The sequence below is a fragment of the Pseudochaenichthys georgianus genome, chromosome 16 (assembly GCF_902827115.2).
Source record: "Pseudochaenichthys georgianus chromosome 16, fPseGeo1.2, whole genome shotgun sequence".
NCBI classification, from domain to species: domain Eukaryota; kingdom Metazoa; phylum Chordata; class Actinopteri; order Perciformes; family Channichthyidae; genus Pseudochaenichthys; species Pseudochaenichthys georgianus.
The window spans coordinates 202,917-222,806 of NC_047518.2; the positions used below are offsets into that span (position 1 = coordinate 202,917).

Consider the following 19,890-nt stretch of genomic DNA (forward strand, 5'->3'; position numbering starts at 1 on the left):
ATAATATAAACACTTTCAAACTAAAAATAAAACGAATGCAACATGTTTTTTTATTAAGTAAAAACCCATCATGTTAAAAAACAAGTAGCATCATGTTTTGAAAATATAGTGACCAAAGAAATGAAAGAGGTGGCAGGCCTACTGTTCGCAGATTGAGTGATTTACTCGCGGCTGATTTGCACACAGTTGTTTATCTCTCTTGCCTATCCTTCGGCATGGCACACAAACAGGCGCTGACAGACGGAGCACCCCCCCCCCCCACACACACGAGATGAAATTGTGTCTGCAGACGCCCCCCCCTCCCCGTTCAATATTTTTTTCCTGGATCTCTGAATCCCTCCTCCAGCCCAACACCAATAAGAAGCGGGTCCGCTGCCTACCCTCAACCCCCCCTCACTTCCTCCTCCCTCTGCTCGCGCCTCGGTGGTCCCTCGGTGCCGGAGTCAGCATCACAGCCCGGACGCGCTCACCGACACAGGAACATGTTGCTTCACAAACTGGTACGGTAGGAGTTCATGTCTTTCCCTTTTTAACTGCAGGTCACTCCTGAGAGGAGACATCTCTGCGTAAATCCGTGCGCTTTTACGCATTTCACCGTGTGTTCCGGTAGTTTTTCATTGTGATCAAAGGGCATGTTCCCAGTTTCTAGCTCTTTCGAAATACACACTATTTCCTTCGTGCTGTTTAGCATTTACACAACCATTCTAGATCCGTGAACCGGCTGAAGGTGATTGTCATGCAGCCGCAGGAGGTCCCTATTCACTTTGAACTAAACACGGCAGCGGTGTTGACAGGTCATCGTGAAATGCAGCCAGCAGGAGCTGTGTTAGACCACATCCAATAAAAGAAGAGCTTTATAAATCAGTATTATCTCTGTCTCCATTTTTAGGTTTTAAAGCTTCACAAACTTTCACAATTGTATGAGGTTTATTTTGGAGTCGACTGTGTTCTCTGTGAGTCATGTTCTTCAACAGGCACAGCATTATGAAATAATCCCACCAAAAGAAAGCCAAACCGAACCAATTCGAACGTTACTTATTAATGTCCAGAAATAGCTCGCAGGCTTTTTAGAAGAATTCAAACGTTTTAGTCTAACTATAAACATCCAGAGATATGTAGTCTACAGCGTAGTGTTGAGGTACATGGTGATGCTGTTGGTGTGGTATTAGATGTGATGGTGGCACCCATCAGGAGCACAGGAAGCTCTATGGAGAATACTGGTGGCTCTCTAATAAATCATATTCCATTTACTTGTATAGACTCTTCTTGCACTATTTCTATTTTATTTCTATTTACTTGCACTATTGTATCTGTTTTATTTGTCTATGTCCATATGTTGCACTGTTGGAGGAGTCTGTGACCTACGTTTTTCATTGACATATCTACACTGTAGCTAATGTACAAATGACAATAAAGCTTTGAATCTTATAAAAAATACTCTGTCTAAAAACTAAAAGTCGTGTTGTAAAAGCTGTTCACCTTCGAGCAGGACTTCACTGCATGTTTAGAATCAGAATCAGACTTTATTCGTCCCAAAGAGGGGACATTTGTTAGAGCAAAAGTGCAGATACACAAAATAAAACACTATTAGATAAAGGGCGCATCATATTACAGATCCCTGTTCCGGTACACAATGGTCAAACTAAGGAGGCAGCAGTAGCAATACGAATGTTAAACTACGTACATATTGCAACAACAGTTTACGTTTGTTTGATAAAGTAGGAGTTATCACAAGTTATATCCCATCATTAAGGGACGGAGTGGCGCAGTGGGCTGTGCGTTGATCATCAGACGGTGGGGTTGGGGAACTCCAGTTCGAAACCCTCCGCCGCTGCGTCTGTAAAGCCGTTATGTCCTTGGGCAAGACACTTCACCCGAATTTGCTCCTGTGGGTACTGTCCACAGTACATGGCCGTTACATGTATGATATGTGTGTAATGTGTATTTGTAAAGCGCCTTGATGACTTCGAGGTGTGAAGATGGGCGGAGTGGCGCAGTGGGCTGTGCGTTGATCATCGGATCAAGGGGGCGTTGGGGAACTCCAGTTCGAAACCCGCAGCCGCTGCGTCTGTAAAGCCGTTGTGTCCTTGGGCAAGACACTTCACCTGAATTTGCTCCTGTGGGTATTGCCCACAGTACATGAACGTTACATGTGTGTAATGTGTATTTGTAAAGCGCTTTGAGCATCTGAAAAAGCGCTATAATAAATGTAAGGTATTAATATTATTATCATCTCTATCTTTGGGATTCATAGACCCACACATCCACAATGTGTGTGAAGAAAAACTGCTAATCAGTGAGATCTTGTTATTCCTGTGTGCTCTGCCTCTGCAGCCGCTCTAATGTCTGTGTGTGTGTGTGTGTGTGTGTGTGTGTGTGTGTGTGTGTGTGTGTGTGTGTGTGTGTGTGTGTGTGTGTGTGTGTGTGTGTGTGTGTGTGTGTGTGTGTGTGTGTGTGTGTGTGTGTGTGTGTGTGTGTGTGTGTGTGTGTGTGTGTGTGGGGATCCTGTCCGTCTCTCTCTCAGTGTGTGTGGATCCTGTCCATCCTCGGTGGCTCCCCCCTGGGTTCTGGATTTGTGTACGACCGGCCCAAACGCTCAGGAGAGGACGGGACGTCAGCCAGGACTGAGTGTGAGTACGCTGCCATGCAGAGGTGGGAAGTAACTAAGTACATTTAGTATGAAGTACTGTACTTAAGTAAAATGTTGAGGTACACTTCAGTATTTCCATTTTTGCTACTTTGTACTTCTACCCCACTACAATTATTTAATCCCTTTAGTTACTTTACAGATGATGTGAAATCAAGTCTTAAATCAGACTTTAGTTCCACCTGGAGACCCTGGGAATCAGAGTCTTTAGTTGGTGTACACAGAGAAAATCTTTCCCGTCATGTGTTTGAGCTGTGGGGGGGTGAACTCAACACAGCGTTATCATCGCAGAGAGGTTCAAGAAGAAGCAGTCTGAATCAGGCCGTCCCCCCCTACAGGCCGATCATGCCGACTGCGTGGGGCCTCATCTTGCGGAGGGCGCCTCAACTGAGCCAAGAATGCAGCGCGCTTATGCGGCGCAATTAGTGTGGCACGGCACGGTTTCGCCGCTGCGAGGCTCCACTAGCAACCCCTCACCCCCCCCCCGCTCCTGAAACAGAGGGCCTCATCATATGACTTTGCGTGGGGCCTCATGTTGGCCAGGGACGGCCCTGGTCTGAATAATAACCAGATGTTTGTGCAGACATCTTTTCTCCGTCTCGCAATCCTTTGGGGCTGCAACGAGAGATTATTGTCGTCATATTCTCATCTTCAATTTATTTTCTTGATTTGTCAATCAATCATTGCATTAGCTTCTAAAACTCTACCTTACCTGGTTTTGTCCTCCAGTCAGTCCAAACTCAGAGACATCCAGGCTGAAGTCATGTCTTTAGGTTCTGACTTTTGTTTGGACAGAATGAGCGGTCTGAAGCCGACCTCCAGAGAAGGTATGTGCCAAAGAAGGAACTGAAACAAACCATCAATGATGACAGTCATTGTGATTCACAGCCGACCTCTCCGCCGTGTTCTCTGCTGTCAGATGTAGGACAACAATGTGAGTGTCTTCAGCTAAAGTGAACGCTTCTCAGAACTCTGTGCAGTAAGGCTGAGGGAAAGTCACACACTCGTGGCTCAGCACAGGGATGTGAAGTGTGTTTTGGACCAGCTCTGATGTATCTTGGCCAAGTGTGTGTCGGACTTTCCTAAAGCTGCGCTCCGAGTTCCAGAACACGCAGAAAACATCTTCTGAGTTTGTTTTTCAACGCAGAGTCAATCTTGTTCCCTGTGTGAGCTTCAAGTGCAATCAGTCGCCCCAGCGTCAGCTGCAGAGACACATGTCCACCTGGCTGTCTCTGAACATGTACTGGATGAGAGCTGAGCTGCAGCTCCTCAGGAATGTCTCCTGCTCCGTTTATTTGCTGGATATTTTTTATACGGAGTGTCTGCCAGTCCATATGCAATGAGGGAATAGATGGTGGGGGGTGGGGGTTGTTACAACGGATCACTGTGACCCTGTGAGGCTGTGATTGGGCAGCCGGTGTGGAGGAGAGAGAGTGTGTTTGTGTTGCTCTACCTTGGGTCAACAGTGAGAGAGCGTTGAGGCTCAGCCTCTCAGAGCCGGTGGCAGGAGACCAGAGACGTCTGCTCCACTATGCCATGGATTGTCATGGCAACCGGTGGCGGCTGCAGACACAACTCTACTTTGGCTTTTCCCAGAGCTTTCAATATCATACTTCATGTTTTCTCCTTGACTTTATTTTGCCCTCAGACTTGCTAAGAATGACATCAGAATCATAAATACACATATACGTGTTTGAGAAAGCAGTCCACAGTGCCAGCATCACTTTCCTTTTGACTTTGATTAGAGTTGTGATTATTCCCAAAAAATCCTGATTCTGAAAACAATGCAATCAGTTGAAATATATAGACAGACAGACAGACAGACAGACAGACAGACAGACAGACAGACAGACAGACAGACAGACAGACAGACAGACAGACAGACAGATGATGGATAGATAGATAGATAGATAGAGAGATGATAGATAGATAGATAGATAGATGGATGGATAGATAGATAGATAGATAGATGTGTGGTCCATATTCCATTATACTTTTAGAATTAGCTCTGGGCCAATTACCAAAATGCCCTAATACAACCCTGCATTAGGGCATTTTGTTCAGAGGTTGACTTTCCCCAAAAAACATTATTATCTGCCAGTGCAATCAATGGGAAAAAGTTGAACGCCTGGCACACTTCCTGGAGTCTTGGGTCCATTAGTCTCAGACAAAAGACAGTGTTGACCTTTGACCTGCAGTCCCCACTCTCCCAGCTGACAGGGGACTGGTGCTGCACCAACTGGCAGGATACACCATTCACAGTGTAACACCTCAGCTCCTTCACACACACACACACACACACACACACACACACACACACACACACACACACACACACACACACACACACACACACACACACACACACACACACACACACACACACACACACACACACACACACACACACACACACACACACACACACACACACACACACACACACACACACACACACACACACACACACAAACTCCCTTTGGCATCCTCAGGTTTTCTCTGCGTCTCTGAGGTTGTTTTTTCAAAGGCGAGTGAACAAGGAGCATGTTGTTAGAGTTGTAGCGATAAGTGGAGTGTGTCTCCAGGATGTCTTCAGTTTGGCTCGGGTTCCGCCGTCCTGCGGGACCTATTGCAAAGAGAGCATTATTGTGCGCTAGAATCACACAGCTTGGTCCCCGGAGAGCGTTCAAACTGTTGAGGTTGGCACATTGCTAACAGTTCTTTGTGACTGTAATGTGAACTGTTCTTTTGACATGTTTTGTTTGCCAACCACGTCTGTTGTTTTGACATGGTGGTACGTTGAAATGACTTGACTGCAGCTCAGTCCAGGTCAATACATTTAGTGGACTTTAAAGACACTCGGACAGCATACTGCACAGCATTGTGTTACTGGTCCCACAATGTCCTCCCAGTTCCTGCTCATGTCTCTGAACCGAGGAAGGTGTTGAGTTTAATGACGTTGACATGTGTAGGCAAACCAACATCAGTCATTCAAAGTGACGGTCAAAGTGTTGTCATAGTTACATTACAACACATTGATGGGGTTTCATTTTGAGAGGGAATATATTTGTTCTGCTCAATGGCATCACAGCAGCTTCTGCTTCTATTAGTAATGCTAGCACAAACTGAAATAAGAGATAAATAAAGCAACATTAGTATCATCATAATAGTATTACATTTGTATACACCACTGTATGTTAGAATATACATGTTATATAGTGACATGTGATGTGTACATTTGAAGTAAAACGTCTTCTGATTATCAAAAGGAAAGGTGAACGGTGTCGCCAAAAAGTATTTCAACAGAATATCAATACACTTAGGATCAGCTCCATGACGCTGCTACAGGAGAGCTCATGACGAGCAAACAACATTTAAAGATGATCCATCGCACATCATACACATGGCAGACTTATCATCTCATTTGAAATCATACCCCCAGCAACATGTTGTTTATGATAAAGATGTTATGACATAACATTAGCTAGCCATAACGTTAGCTCAAACCGCATTTTACTGTTTAAATCAATATACTGCTGAGTTACCAGATATTTATAACATTGAACAAGAAACGGAGGGATTTGTATTGTTTAATATTTTTGACATTTGATTTTGGAAGATGCAGCGAATCATTGATGTTCAAACAGTGTTCAGCAGAGTTCTGAGATAACGCTGAGCGTGTTTCTCTGCAGCTCGCTCGGCTCCTCAGTACGTGGCGTCCTCCGGCTCCTGCAGGAACAGGTGCTTCGAGCTGCTGGAGCTGGACCCCCCCAGCTGCCGCTGTGACAACCTGTGTAAGACCTACAACAGCTGCTGCTGGGACTTCGACCAGCTGTGCCTCCGGACAGGTACTCTCTGCTCTTTCCTTTTCTCCTTCTGTGCAGCTTTGACTTAAGAGTTAAGACTGAAACGGACCTGCGTGTTTTAGGTCTAATACATCTTTAGTCATAACCCACTTTGCAGCTTGTTGGCATGCTTTTGAGACATGTATCCCTTTATATTCTATTAAGACAGAGCCTAATAATGTTCAATGAAGGAATGTTTGTTCTAATCAGTTTGAAATTGAAATCTCCACGGCTCCCAGATGTACAATTCAGTTTGAACAGGTTTCTTACCGGTGATGTGAGCTGTAGGTTGTTTCTTATTCTCCGTGTTTACGGGCAGCTCTCCCTCTGCCCCCCCACATCAGTGTTGGTGGTCTGATTTGAAGTTCTCTCCTTCAGCCTGGTGGTCTATGGCTTGCCACAGCCGTGCCACTGTAATCCTGCCTGGGTCTGAACCTGATGATAAACTCGGGTTCTCTACCCAAAGACTTTGAGCTACAACTGGCATCTGCTGTTCTCATCTGGAGGATTTGGCCAGAAAACATGCAATATGGTCAATGTTAATGCTGCTGAGTGTTCATGTGTATGAACGCAGCCACACCACTGCTAGATTAATATATCCTCTTTCTTTTCTCTGCGCTGGTGGTTCCAGCAGTGATGTGTCAGATGAATTGTGTATATATAAATTCCCTGCTGGTTATTCTGTGAACATCTCTGTCCCGGTACACAGAGGGGGGTTATGAGTGCAGTAAGGATCGATGTGGGGAGACTCGGAATGAGCATCACGCCTGCCACTGCTCTGAGGACTGCCTGGCCCGAGGAGACTGTTGTACCAACTACAGGACGCTGTGCAAAGGTCTGCCACTGTCCTGAACATTCAAGTACATTCAAGTGCATTTTATCCTTAGAAAATACATTCAAGAGTTATAATTCGTCAATATGGAGCAAGTTTTGGAAAGTAAATGAGTATTACATAGACATTATAAAACGGTCAGATCAAGCAATCTGATTGGTTCTTAGCCGTGATATAATGAGCGTATATCACGGGTAGAATTGTAGTTACTTTTCACAAGTCATGTATCCCTCCGCGTCTGAGAAAAAAAAGCTACAACTGTTACATTACGTCCGTTACGAAACTAACTAACTAACTAACTAACTAACTAACTAACTAACTAACTAACTAACTAACTAACTAACTAACTAACTAACTAACTAACTAACTAACTAACTAACTAACTAACTAACTAACTAACTAACTAACTAACTAACTAACTAACTAACTAACTAACTAACTACTAACTAACTAACTAACTACTAACTAACTAACTAACTAACTAACTAACTAACTAACTAACTAACTAACTAACTAACTAACTAACTAACTAACTAACTATCTAACTAACTAACTAACTATCTAACTAACTATCTAACTAACTAACTAACTAACTATCTAACTAACTAACTAACTAACTATCTAACTAACTAACTAACTAACAAACAAAGCTTAAGATGGAAACATTTAAGGTTAACTTCGACCTCCGGGGGGTCTTACTATGGAGGAGTGGATTGAGGAGTGCCTATCTCCAGAAAGCACCTAAACGACGACATGCAGAGCTACGTGAAGAGCAGGTAGACCAACTGGAGAAGTACCACCATTCAAAAGCTTTCTGATGCGGGTCTTGAAACAAAGCAGAGAAATTGACCGTTAGTGGCCACAGGTGCGAAAGCTCTCTCCAGAGCTACTGGAAGCCGGATCTCGGGGACCGGAGAAAGTGGAGCAATATTCTCACCACGCCGAGCAACAGCCTAGAACAACCTCAGCCTATACAAGTGACCACGTAAGCCATGCTACTGATGCTGGACAGGTGTTCAGTGGCTGCACAATAAACGGCAACATACATATTAATGTAAATAAATAGCCAAATAATGAATCAACGCTCTCTGTCTAATATGTTCGCTAGCTGTTAGTGTTGTTGCATAGCAACCACCTCGCATTATGTTTCGCGCAGAAGGCAACGGAGGGACTATTTTATTTTGAACATCATTATTTACTAATAAAAACTATTTAAATTAGAGTGTGTATTTTTCTTTCATATTGCCACACTTGGTAACCGTTTAACTTTTATAGAAGCCTTAGCTCACTTCAGGCCGTGATATATGGTCATTATATCACAGCTAAGAGGAAGAACCAAACCCTTAGCTGTGATATAATGACCAGCCTAAGGGTCCTTCTCACTTCGGTTAAATGGATTCCTTGCGTCCCTCACTTGCGTCGTTTCCCTGCGACTAGTCCCTCCCACCAGGGAAGCATGGAGAGACGCAAGGAAACCACGAGAAGCAGGGAAATGAGTTTTAAGAGCAAGTGGACGTGCTTTCCTCCGGAGCGCCACGTGAAGCCACGTCCGTTTGTGATGACGCTGCACAGCTGATCGTCTGACAGCAGCTCTGTCCCCGTTGTTTCCACAAACACCCCCGCCTCTGTGAGTACACATTTACTGACACAAACATGTGTATCATCAGTTGTAGACCCAAATACATGAAATAAGAACTCATTCTCAAAAAAGATAAACGCCATTCTTAAAATGTATAAACGAACAATAGTTTGATTAATTTTGATTAGAGTGCACAAAATAAATTAAATAATTGAGAGAAGAAAAAGAGACATGTTATCTATCAAAACCCAGTTAGATTAACATTCATTGGATTGCACACTTTGTGTGTTTGTGTGGATATGCAGCACATTAGCATTTTAATAGCACTTAATGACTGAATGGAAATGACAATAAATGAAAATGTAAAACGAAAAAAGCGATCATGAAAATGTTTCCAAAAAATGAATAAAATGATTTTTGACCACTTTGTTGTTCAGATATATCACATATTTGTAACTAAATGAAACATGAATTGAAACAAAACACGGTATAAACTGAGGAGTGAGTCCCGTGAGGTTCATGTGTTTTCTTCACTCCGCTGGGAAACTGCTCTCATGTCAAGAAGCATCAGATCAGTGCATGCACTGCCTCGTCCAATCAGTGAGCGATACACAGTAAGGGGGCGGGGCGAGTGTCTGAGGATTTCATCGAAGGATGGTCTGGTGGTTCCTCGGTTATCGCTTCTCCATTATCGCTCCTCGCTCCTCCGGCAGAAATAAGGCCATGGGACGCTACTCAAGATGGCGCAGACAAATCAACTTCCGGTGAGACCGAGACCGAGGAGCGAGGAAATGAAAAATAAGAGAAACTTCGAGAAGGGCCCTAAGTATAGATGAGAGTAACAAATGCGTCACTTCCGGGCAAAAATAACGGCTCCGCCCACTTTTGGGGGAAAACAACGCTGTCAGATGAACGGCGGTAATACAAATTCTGAAGTTTTTGCCAATCCGATCAGAAATGTAAGAAAACCGGAGATTTTTGGATCTTCAAAGAGCCCGATTCCAATGGCCAGACAGGCAAACAATTGCATTAAGCCATTAGAAATCGACTATCGGGCTCGATATATGGTTAAATATAGCAGTAGGCTATCAATTTTCAGAGATGAGAGTAACATCATTCTACGTGACTTTACGGCCCCGCCCACTTTTGGGGGAAATAACGCTGTCATTTGAACGGCGATCGAGCCTGAAGCCACAGAGCTCTTCTGTTACTGTCCTTTCTTCTTAGAGGAAGTACAGAAACACTGAACTCGTGATTATTTTTAATGTTTGAGGTGCAATAAACGACACAGCAGCTTTTTGGCATGATAAAACTATTATGTTCTGCCTCGCTCATGAGAGTAACAGCTGGAGAAATTACAGCCCCTCTTACTGATTTTAGTCTAACCATATATCGAGACCGATTGTCGATTTCCAATGATCGAATGTAATTGTTTGCCTGACTGGCCATCGTAATCGAGCTCTTTGAAGATCCAAAAATCCACGGTTTTCAAAACAATTTGATCGGATTGGCAAAAACTTCAAAATGGTATTGACCGCCATTCAAATGACAGCGTTGGTTTCCCCAAAAAGTGGGCGGGGCCGTAATCTTTTGCCCGGAAGTGACTCGGTGTTACTCTCATCCATATTATCATATCAACACGTGTTGATGTCAATTGTAATATGTCAGTGTCAGATATTGAAGTGCAGTAAAAGTAAAACATTTCCCTCTGAAATGTAGTGGAATAGAAGTACAATGGAAATATTCAAGTAAAGTACAAGTATCCCAAAATTATACTTAAGTAGCCTACATTACTTGAGTATGTACTTTGCAGTCATATGTTAGACACTGTAGCTTTAGCTACCCTCTATCTATCTAGCTGGGAATACTATAGAGCCTGTTGGATTTCTCCTGGAGAACGTATAACTTGTTTTATCAAACCGCATGTGCATTATTATTACAAAGACTTCACACGGGGAAAAGAGATCAGTGCTGATCTCAAAAATGCATTTGACCAAGGATTTCAGTAGAATTCAGACACATCTGTGCTGGACTACTCTCCGTGTCTCTTCAGTCAGGCTGCTTGGACACAAAGAAAGAAACACATATTTTAAACATTTAGGGAGCTGCGTGTTCTACAGTTAAAGTACGTTTAGGGTATAGGTGATTCAGAGTAGAGATTCTGCTGCTTTTTGAATAAGTCTTATTCAAAAACGTTCCTTTCCTTTTCTGTAATACAAAAACAATGTATTAGCGAGCCATTCAGTAGCTTGTGATGTTGCATCATCATTTTCTCTCTCCGTTCTTCCTGTTCTTCCAGGAGACTCCTCGTGGCTGCAGGACGACTGTGAGGAGATCAAGACACCTGAATGTCCTGCTGGGTATGTTCACAATTCACATCATCTGTGTTAATATAAAAACAGTTTCATATTGGATTACACTGACCAAGTTTGATTTTACACATCATCATTTTTGTTCTTCCTCTGATATATGTGTGTGCAGGTTTGTGCGGCCGCCGCTCATCATGCTGTCTGTGGACGGATTTAGAGCTTCTTTTGTGAAGAGAGGAAACACTGTCATACCCAACATCGAGAAACTGAGTAAGACCTGCATGGGACTATGAGAAAAGATTTCTAGGTTTTGTCCTTGGCAGGTGGGGGGGCTCTGTTGATGTGATGATTTATGTAGCGAGGATCATAGACAAGCAATAACGATTTATGTAGCGAGGATCATAGACAAGCAATAACGAATTTGGTATCCATGGGTGTCTCAATGCAACACAGTCTCACAGCATTTCGTGTTATAGTCACGAAATTAATCTATTGATTTGTTTTTCACTCACACGATTTTCCCCATGTTAAAGAAAATATTAAAAAAAATACAGATTTCAGTATTCTGAGGCTCTGAGCCCCGTTTCTTTTCCTCTCGCAAAACAACTCAGACATTATACTATTCAAAATAAAAGGGTTAGGCTTAGGGTAAGATATTGAGTAATACAATATTTTTATGAACCACACAGCTTCCTGTCTTCCAAGACCCGACTGGACAAAAAGAGGTGGTGCAGGCACGAAACATACTACCACTAGAAATACATTGCTTTTAAAATCGTTCTGTGTGACACGAAAATCGTGTCGGTGAACACGAATCAATAGATTAAAAACATTTCGTGACTATAATTTCGTTATTATAATATAATATAGGGTTGCTCTATGAGTCTATGCTAAGGTAAGGCTTTCCTTTTCAGGAACATGTGGAACCCATGCTCCATACATGAGGCCTGTTTACCCGTCGAAGACCTTCCCCAACCTCTACTCTCTGGCTACCGTAAGTGTTGCCATCAATAGTCAAGTAGTCAGTTTCCAGTTGTTAACCTCAGCTTTATCATCAAATGTTCTGCTAACACTAGCATACACTAGCATACATACACTAGCATACAGCTGAGGCTAACTAATTGTAGCTGTAGCTGAATTAGCTACCATGTTTCACTGAGTATGCTGTAAGTAAGTAGGCTATGATGTAATGTTGACATTTTAGTAATGCTTTTTTATGGCAAGCATTTGATAGCTGTAATATCTAATACTAGTATAATAAGCAAGTGCTAACATGCTAACATTCACATAAGGTCCAAAGTAACTGTAGCTAAACATAGGCTAATTAATGCTGTACAGTTCACCAACATCCAAACAGAAGTTGAGTAGATGAGAATGTAGTGCATGGACAGTCCATTACTGAAGCATTGTAACAGGAACAGTGAAAAGAAGTACAGTTATTACAGTATATTGGCCTAATCCTAACACCAGTTGAAATGGGTTTCAGGGTCTCTACCCAGAGTCTCATGGTATCATTGGTAACTCCATGCATGACCCTGTGTTTGATGCCACCTTCACCCTGAGGAGCCGAGAGAAGCTCAACCATCGCTGGTGGGGAGGACAGCCAGTGAGTACCCCTCTCCTCCTCTCTTATCCTCTTCTCTGCTCTCCTCTCCTCTCTCTCTGTTTCCAGTGAGTGTGAGCCTGAGTGGTGGTGAACATGGAGTTTTTAAGGTCCCTGCTAATTGGGTTCACCTGCTGATTGTTTTTTACCCCTATGTGTATGGTCAGTTAAGATGTTTTGACTGTTTACTGAGTAATGAGCAATTTTTTTTTGCCACCTCAGTCTATGTGGCAATTGTTGAGGAAATTGAAGCCAGCATCAAAAACATGGAACAGGGCTTACAGAGACTCTAACCCTCGGCTGCAGAAGGAGAGTTGAGCTCTTCCTGCAAAAGAAAATGAAATGGGTCTTCCTCCAAATAAAAAAAGAGATGCCAGATGTCTTTCTTCTTAAACCTGGAGAGATGGTACAGTCCCCCCAGTCTGGGCAAGATGAGGACTCATGCAATGGATTTCAACACTGACCTCTTCGGAGCAAACCGATCCTCAGCTCAGCCCAGGAGAGAAAGCTGCTCTCAACTGCCAGCTGACAGGCGCAGAAAACCAGATGGCATTGGGACTGGCACCGGGGATCGAGGCTGGTTGGAAATATCTAAAGTGCTGCTGGGGAGAGCTGGGACGTTGGCTTACCACACGCTGCTTTCCCTTTGAGCCAGAGGATGTGGATCTTACTGCCTGACACTTTTACACTTCAGTACTGCTGGCATTGCATATCTATTAGATCTCCTGTGCCACCAACAACATCCAGGACGTGTGATTATTTAAGGAACCCTCGTTTTCAATTCCCGAACTAGAACATTATAGTGTGCAAGCTGCAGGCCTGTCTCAGAGAGGGGAAAAGGCAGTCTGCCAAGTCATCCTGAAGGCACTGAACCTCAGCTCTTAAGCGGGGGAAAGTAGTCTGGATGCTCAACACCTAAAAGGGGACCGCATAGCTCCTGTGGGGTTTTACACTGGCAATAGTTGCATAGATACAGAACACACTTGATCTGAAGCTGGGGAGGGGTGTATCTGTTCAAAAGCTGGGAGCGTGGAACATTTCTTGTCGACTGTCCTAACTTTCAACTCTATTTCAGCTTTTAAAAAAGTGGTTTCTGAGTCTTTCATTTAGTCAAGTACAAATATCAGGAAGTGCAAATTGAAAAAAACGGTGAAATTGGTGACTGAGGTTTGGATTTGGTCCACCAACGGTGACATTACATTTGTCTGGTACTAGTAGAGGGGCTTTTCCACATGATTTGATTTGTTGTTTCACAAATTGGACAAACTGAATAGAATATAGCATCAGTGTTTACCTGTGTTCTTCAAAATGCTCTATGGACACCAAGTTCATGGATGGATGGAAATCAGCCTCTAGCTATAATCTGGCATCTCTTCTCTTTTTGAGACAAATACATGGTCATTGTTAAATAAAGACATCGTAATAATAATAGATATAATAACAGTTACTGTGAGATGTAGTACTCCATACTCCCACAGAGAGATGTCCTTCTTGGTGTACTAGCTACTCCAGCATGACCTTGGTTTTCCTGTGGTCCCACAATGGCACTGTTCTGTTTCTCTCTCAGATCTGGATCACCGCGCTCAAACAGGGAGTGAAGGCTGCCACCTTCTTCTGGCCTGTGTGAGTATACATGTACAGATTCCAGTCACACATCGTCTTTCTGAATACACTTCCCACACTTTGATGTCCACAAAGACAATCTTCCACAAAGTCACACCTCTTCATTTTTTCCATTAGTTTTCTACTACTATTTAATCTTATTTCTACTTAGTACATTTCACGGATTGGTGGATACTTTTCTGGAAAAGTTGTCCTTGTCATATTTATATGTGTTCAAATGAGTCAGGGATTGTAAACAGGAGTTTTTGATACTGAATGCACTGTTTGTTGAAATGTAAATAATTAAATTGTAATGTATTAATATTGGACGCTTTCCAACCATGAGTCATTTCTGCCAAATCTATTATTTTGATATTGTAATTGTAAAAAAACACAATAATGGAGGGATTGATCATTCATTTTATTATCATTGAAAGATATATTTAAAATGATCATGGTGTGATTCTTAAAGACAATCTGTTCCTTACAAAGATATTTGATCAAGTCTGTAGAATATGATGTGGAGTCCTGATGAAGTTCCACCAAACAAAGAAGGTTGGGTGTAAAATGGATCATTCATCAGTGTTAATATATTGGTGGTGAGGTTTTTCAGAGGAAGCGATCAGAACATGCCTGTTCATGTTCCTGCTGCGCTAACCCTACAGCCTGTGCACACAACACAGCCCACATGAATCAGCACAGAGCAGGCTTTGATGGAGCAGGGGGCACATCCCAGCTGAGGCCTGTTTTTACAGCCCTTTGAGCACATGGGTCTGTTTACACAATGCACCACTCCTGTGAACCAGGGTCATAGACTTGCCACTCTATGGAAGCAGTGTGGTTTACTGCTCTCCTTACACTGGGCACTGACAGAGGGGGAGAAGAAAGGCAGGAGAGGAGACGGTGCAGAGGACAGGAAGCCTTTAACAACACAGTTCAGTGGGACAGCATGGGGATTGGAGCTGGGAGGTTTGCTAAATGGGTGGCTGACTGGTGGAAGGTCTTTGCTGGGTTCAGCTTTCTGGGGGGTCCCCCTAACCACAGGGAGAGCAGAGATACAAGCAGGGTGTGTAAAGTAACTTAGTACATGTACTCAAGTAGCACACTTGAGTACAATTTTGAGAGACTAGTAATTTACTTGAGTTTTTGAATGTTTTCTGAAATGCTGTGGTGTCTTGCACTTCAGGGCCACCGTAGATGGTGCACATACATAGGAAGAACAAGAATACAAATCGAATAATACATAAAACAGATAAAATAACTCTGAATTATAAACAGGTGAATCTACATATATACAGATATGTATAAAGGTTAAATATACATGTAAATGTGATGGTAGCAGTGCGACGAAAGTATTGTGTACATACAGTGCAAATATTATTCATATTAATGTTCAGTCCAGGTTCTTTTTGATGAATCATGTACTTCTACCCCTCTACAGTTCAGAGCTAAATGGTGTACTTTTCCTCCACTACATGTATTTAATACCTTTAGTTACTTCTCAGATCTGGATGAATGATGTGAAATATAATCAAGTGTTGAATCAGACTTTAGTTCCACCTGGAGTAAATCCACCAGCTACCCTGCAGTCTACAAAGTACTTCAAACTACACTGAACAAAAATATAAACGCAACACTTTTGTTTTTGCTCCCATTTTTCATGAGATGAACTCAAAGATCTAAAACATTTTCTATATACACAAAATAACCATTTTATAACCTAATAACCTAACCCCCCCGGACCCCCCCAATAAAGCAAAACTGCACATTTCAGAGTGGCCTTTTATTGTGGCCAGCCTCACAGCAGCTTCAGAAGCAACTTCCACCGCTTCTCTGCCCGTTGACTTTGAATGGGGATGACGTCACTTTGCCTCGCTTTTCGCCGAACTGCATTGTGGGGGAGCGAAGCGAAGATTTCCAGGATGTCCAGGATTCAAAAGTTGAGCAATGTTCAACTTTTGAAGCTGAGCTGGAAGCGCCAGCCAATCAAACACGTTTATGCAAATCTGACAGTAGAAGCGCTAGCCAATCAAACCGCGTGTAAGCTGGGAGAACCATTTCCTCATATTCCAAACGAGAAATTACGGTAGCAAATCACCCGGTTCTTTACGACCAGAACTATTAACGGGATCCAAACCGGAGGAACCAGGCATGGAGGGAGGTGGCCGAGACAGTGGGTCAAACTGGTAGGTTTTCGCCTGTTTGGGGAGTTTATATATTTATATATATTGCTCGCATAAAATCCCCGGCGTTTTTTGCTTTGTATGTCGGGGGCGGGAGATTCATGGGATTGGTTGTTGGTCGCATTGCTCGCAAAAAATCCCCAAGCTGTCAGACACGCCCAGCTCCAAGATGTTCAAGATTTTTGAAAAGCTGCTGTGTGGACGTACCGGGTCCTGTGCCATAATCATGCTGTCTAATGAGCATCTTGATATGCCTGTGAGGTGGGATGGATCATCTCGGCAAAGGAGAAGTGCTCACTATCACACATTGTTTCAGATTTGTGAACAATATTTGAGAGAAATGGTTATTTTGCACCTTTACCAGCTTTGAGAACACTTTAATGATCAATCATTATTCATATATCATATATATATATTATTCTGAAATGGACCAATCTGCACAATAGGCGCTTTCACACCAAGTATTTTGCAGCACTTAGTTCCCAGCACTTAGTTCCCCCATGGAATTAAAGTGCAGATCGCGCTCACACCGGAATGAGTCCCTGAGGGAGGATTAGGCAAATGAAGCCGCTGACGTCACTTCTTCTTCTTCTGCTTTGGGTTTACTGGCAGGCCGCAAACCACTTCACGGCGTATACTGCCGCCCAAAGTACTTCCGAGTAAATCGCCAGAACGCCGACACCTCCTCGTCTCCACCGCTCCACCGTTTTCTTTTGTGTTGCCATAAGTTATTCTCTCTCCGTTGGTGCGCTGGGCTAATGCTAATAATGCTAATTGTTGTCACTTGCTGCTATGGATTTCTTCAAATGTTAACCATGTGACCCTTCCCTGTGTGTCTTTGTGTTCCAGGTCCATCCCGTTGGAGAGGCGGATTCTGACCATGCTGCAGTGGCTCCACCTCCCTGAAGGCGAGAGGTGAAATCCTGTCTCACCGTTTGTCTGTCTCACACTCTAGTTTCCATCGTAGCCACACTAAAGTGAGAGTATGAGCAAACCATTCCACTATATCCCATGATCAGCTGTTTCACATCCCGTAATGGAATCAAGAATCACAACGGGATGTTCAGAAAGGAAATGTACTGTGTTTCAGTCAGAAACCTGCACCTTTGCTCCATGTCGTCCCCTCTCACTCCCCCTTTCAATATAATAAATACAAAAAGCAAATTCATCTTATGAGATCAGAAGTATTAGCAGCAAGGTACTTAAAGTATCAAACTAAAAGAACTTGTTCTGCAGTGAATACTTATTGTGTGCATTGCATTTATTGTTGTATCAAATGTAGATTGCAGTTTTAACATCTTACAATCAGCAACTAAAAAAAAACATTTATTTTAACAAATGTGTATTTTCTTTGTATTATTCTCTTTTTTGTAAAATATTGGATGAGTTGAACTCTTTAAGCTTTAGACTGTGATTTAAATGGGGAACGCTCTGTCAACTCAGAGACGTCTGAAATGGATCATATCATTCTTTGTTAAATGTAATGTAACATCTGAATAAATAAGTAGTAAACATTACCGTCAAGTTCATGTTTAAAGTACTATCAAGTCAAAATAATCAGGTAAGGTCATTCAGTACAGTACTTGAGTAAATGGACTAGGTTTCCACCACTTCAAAACACCGTAAAGCAGCTGTTTGAGAAAAGCATTTCATGTTGATAAGTGTAGCTCAACTCTTCTCCAATGTGATGTGATGTTGTTCCAGCCCCTACGTGTACGCCATGCACTCTGAACAGCCGGACACATACGGACACAAAGTGGGGCCCATGAGCGCCGAGGTGAGCACCTGTGTGCGTGTGGGATGTGTGTGTGTGTGTGTGTGGGATGTGTGTGTATGTGTGTGGACTGGGATGTGTGTTTTTACATGGAAAGCACATAAAGATACTCACACACCCATAGAGTTTCTCTCTGTGTGCATCGTGTGGCATCACATCACACACACTCACTTCCTGTGTTTCAGCTGAACAGCCCTCTGAGACTGATTGACAGGATTGTTGGCCAACTGATGGACGGACTGAAACAGATGAAATTGCACCGCTGTGTCAACATCATCCTGGTGGGGGACCATGGTGGGACACACACACACACACACACACACACACACACACACACACACACACATGCGCATACACACACACACATGCGCACACGCACGCATGCACACACACGCACACACGCACACACACACACACACGCACACACACACACGCACACACACACACACACACACACACACACACACACACACACGCACACACGCACGCACGCACACACACCCTCCCCAACACAGACACTTACTAACATACTTCACTTCAGTATTTATTTTTATGCTACTTTAACCCTGTTCTACACTTCTATATTTAATAGGGAAATATACGGTGGCCCTGAAGTGCAAGACACCACAGCATTTCACAAAACACCACAGCATTTCACATTGGACGGAAAGGGTATTCCTTAGGGAGAACACTTCTTGTTTGTGATTGGACAGAGCCAGCCAGAGAAGCACTGCTGTGATTGGTTGTTTTTGCTGCCAGTCAAGAAATGACGCTTCGTGATTGGCCCAACACATCAGCTGTTAGCACACACTCAGAGCTCACAGCTCCTCATATCTGTTCAGAAACTGGACAAAAGTTAAACATGTACAAACCACAGCCTGTCTATGTCATGGTGAATACAGTCGCTGCTTTATTTATGTCTGTATGATGTTATTGTGAGTGTGGACGGAGCAGCTACAGGTTAGTTTAGCCTGGTCGATCCGATTCCGATGATTGAATGACAGGAGTAAATACAGAATTAATGCTTTATTAATTCATGGTTTTTAAGGGGCTTATCTCCATGTAAAGACTATGGTAGACCACCCAATATTCGCATCAGCTGTGTTTGCTCCTGTCAATGCTGTCATTCAAACAAGAGGCGCTGGAGAGGGGGCGGGAAGTATCTCCATGTAAATCCTACAACAAAATGAACATATTTGACCGTGATTTAATTGTAATACACGTTTCAAAGTGATGCCGAAGTAACTACATACTGATAACAGTTAGTAAAAACCATGAATTAACGCTTTGACAAGTCTGCAGACAAGACGGCAGGCGAAAAGCTTTTAAAATGCGTGTTTTCTGAATCAGATCCATCAGGCTAAACTAACCTGTAGCTGCTCCATCCACACTCACAATAACGTCATACAGACATAAATAAAGCAGCGACTGTATTCGCCATGACATAGACAGTCTGTGGTTTGTACATGTTTAACGTTTGTCCAGTTTCTGAACAGATATGAGGAGCTGTGAGCTC

General features: G+C 43.0%; 1 protein-coding gene across 3 annotated transcripts in view; it reads left to right on the forward strand.

Moving 5' to 3' along the window:
- Positions 1–387: 387 nt before the first annotated feature.
- The window catches only part of enpp2 (ectonucleotide pyrophosphatase/phosphodiesterase 2), a 43,489-nt gene continuing 23,986 nt past the window's right edge, over positions 388–19,890 (forward strand). For all 3 annotated transcript variants that reach the window (XM_071206111.1, XM_034102810.2, XM_071206112.1), the window contains exons 1-12: positions 388–500; positions 2,525–2,630; positions 6,340–6,495; positions 7,202–7,327; positions 11,203–11,263; positions 11,385–11,482; positions 12,127–12,206; positions 12,699–12,818; positions 14,383–14,438; positions 17,450–17,515; positions 18,305–18,377; positions 18,560–18,668. In XM_071206111.1, the coding sequence (XP_071062212.1) occupies positions 483–500; positions 2,525–2,630; positions 6,340–6,495; positions 7,202–7,327; positions 11,203–11,263; positions 11,385–11,482; positions 12,127–12,206; positions 12,699–12,818; positions 14,383–14,438; positions 17,450–17,515; positions 18,305–18,377; positions 18,560–18,668 (1,069 nt within the window). In that variant the 5' untranslated portion in view covers positions 388–482. The remainder of the gene's footprint in view (positions 501–2,524; positions 2,631–6,339; positions 6,496–7,201; positions 7,328–11,202; positions 11,264–11,384; positions 11,483–12,126; positions 12,207–12,698; positions 12,819–14,382; positions 14,439–17,449; positions 17,516–18,304; positions 18,378–18,559; positions 18,669–19,890) is intronic.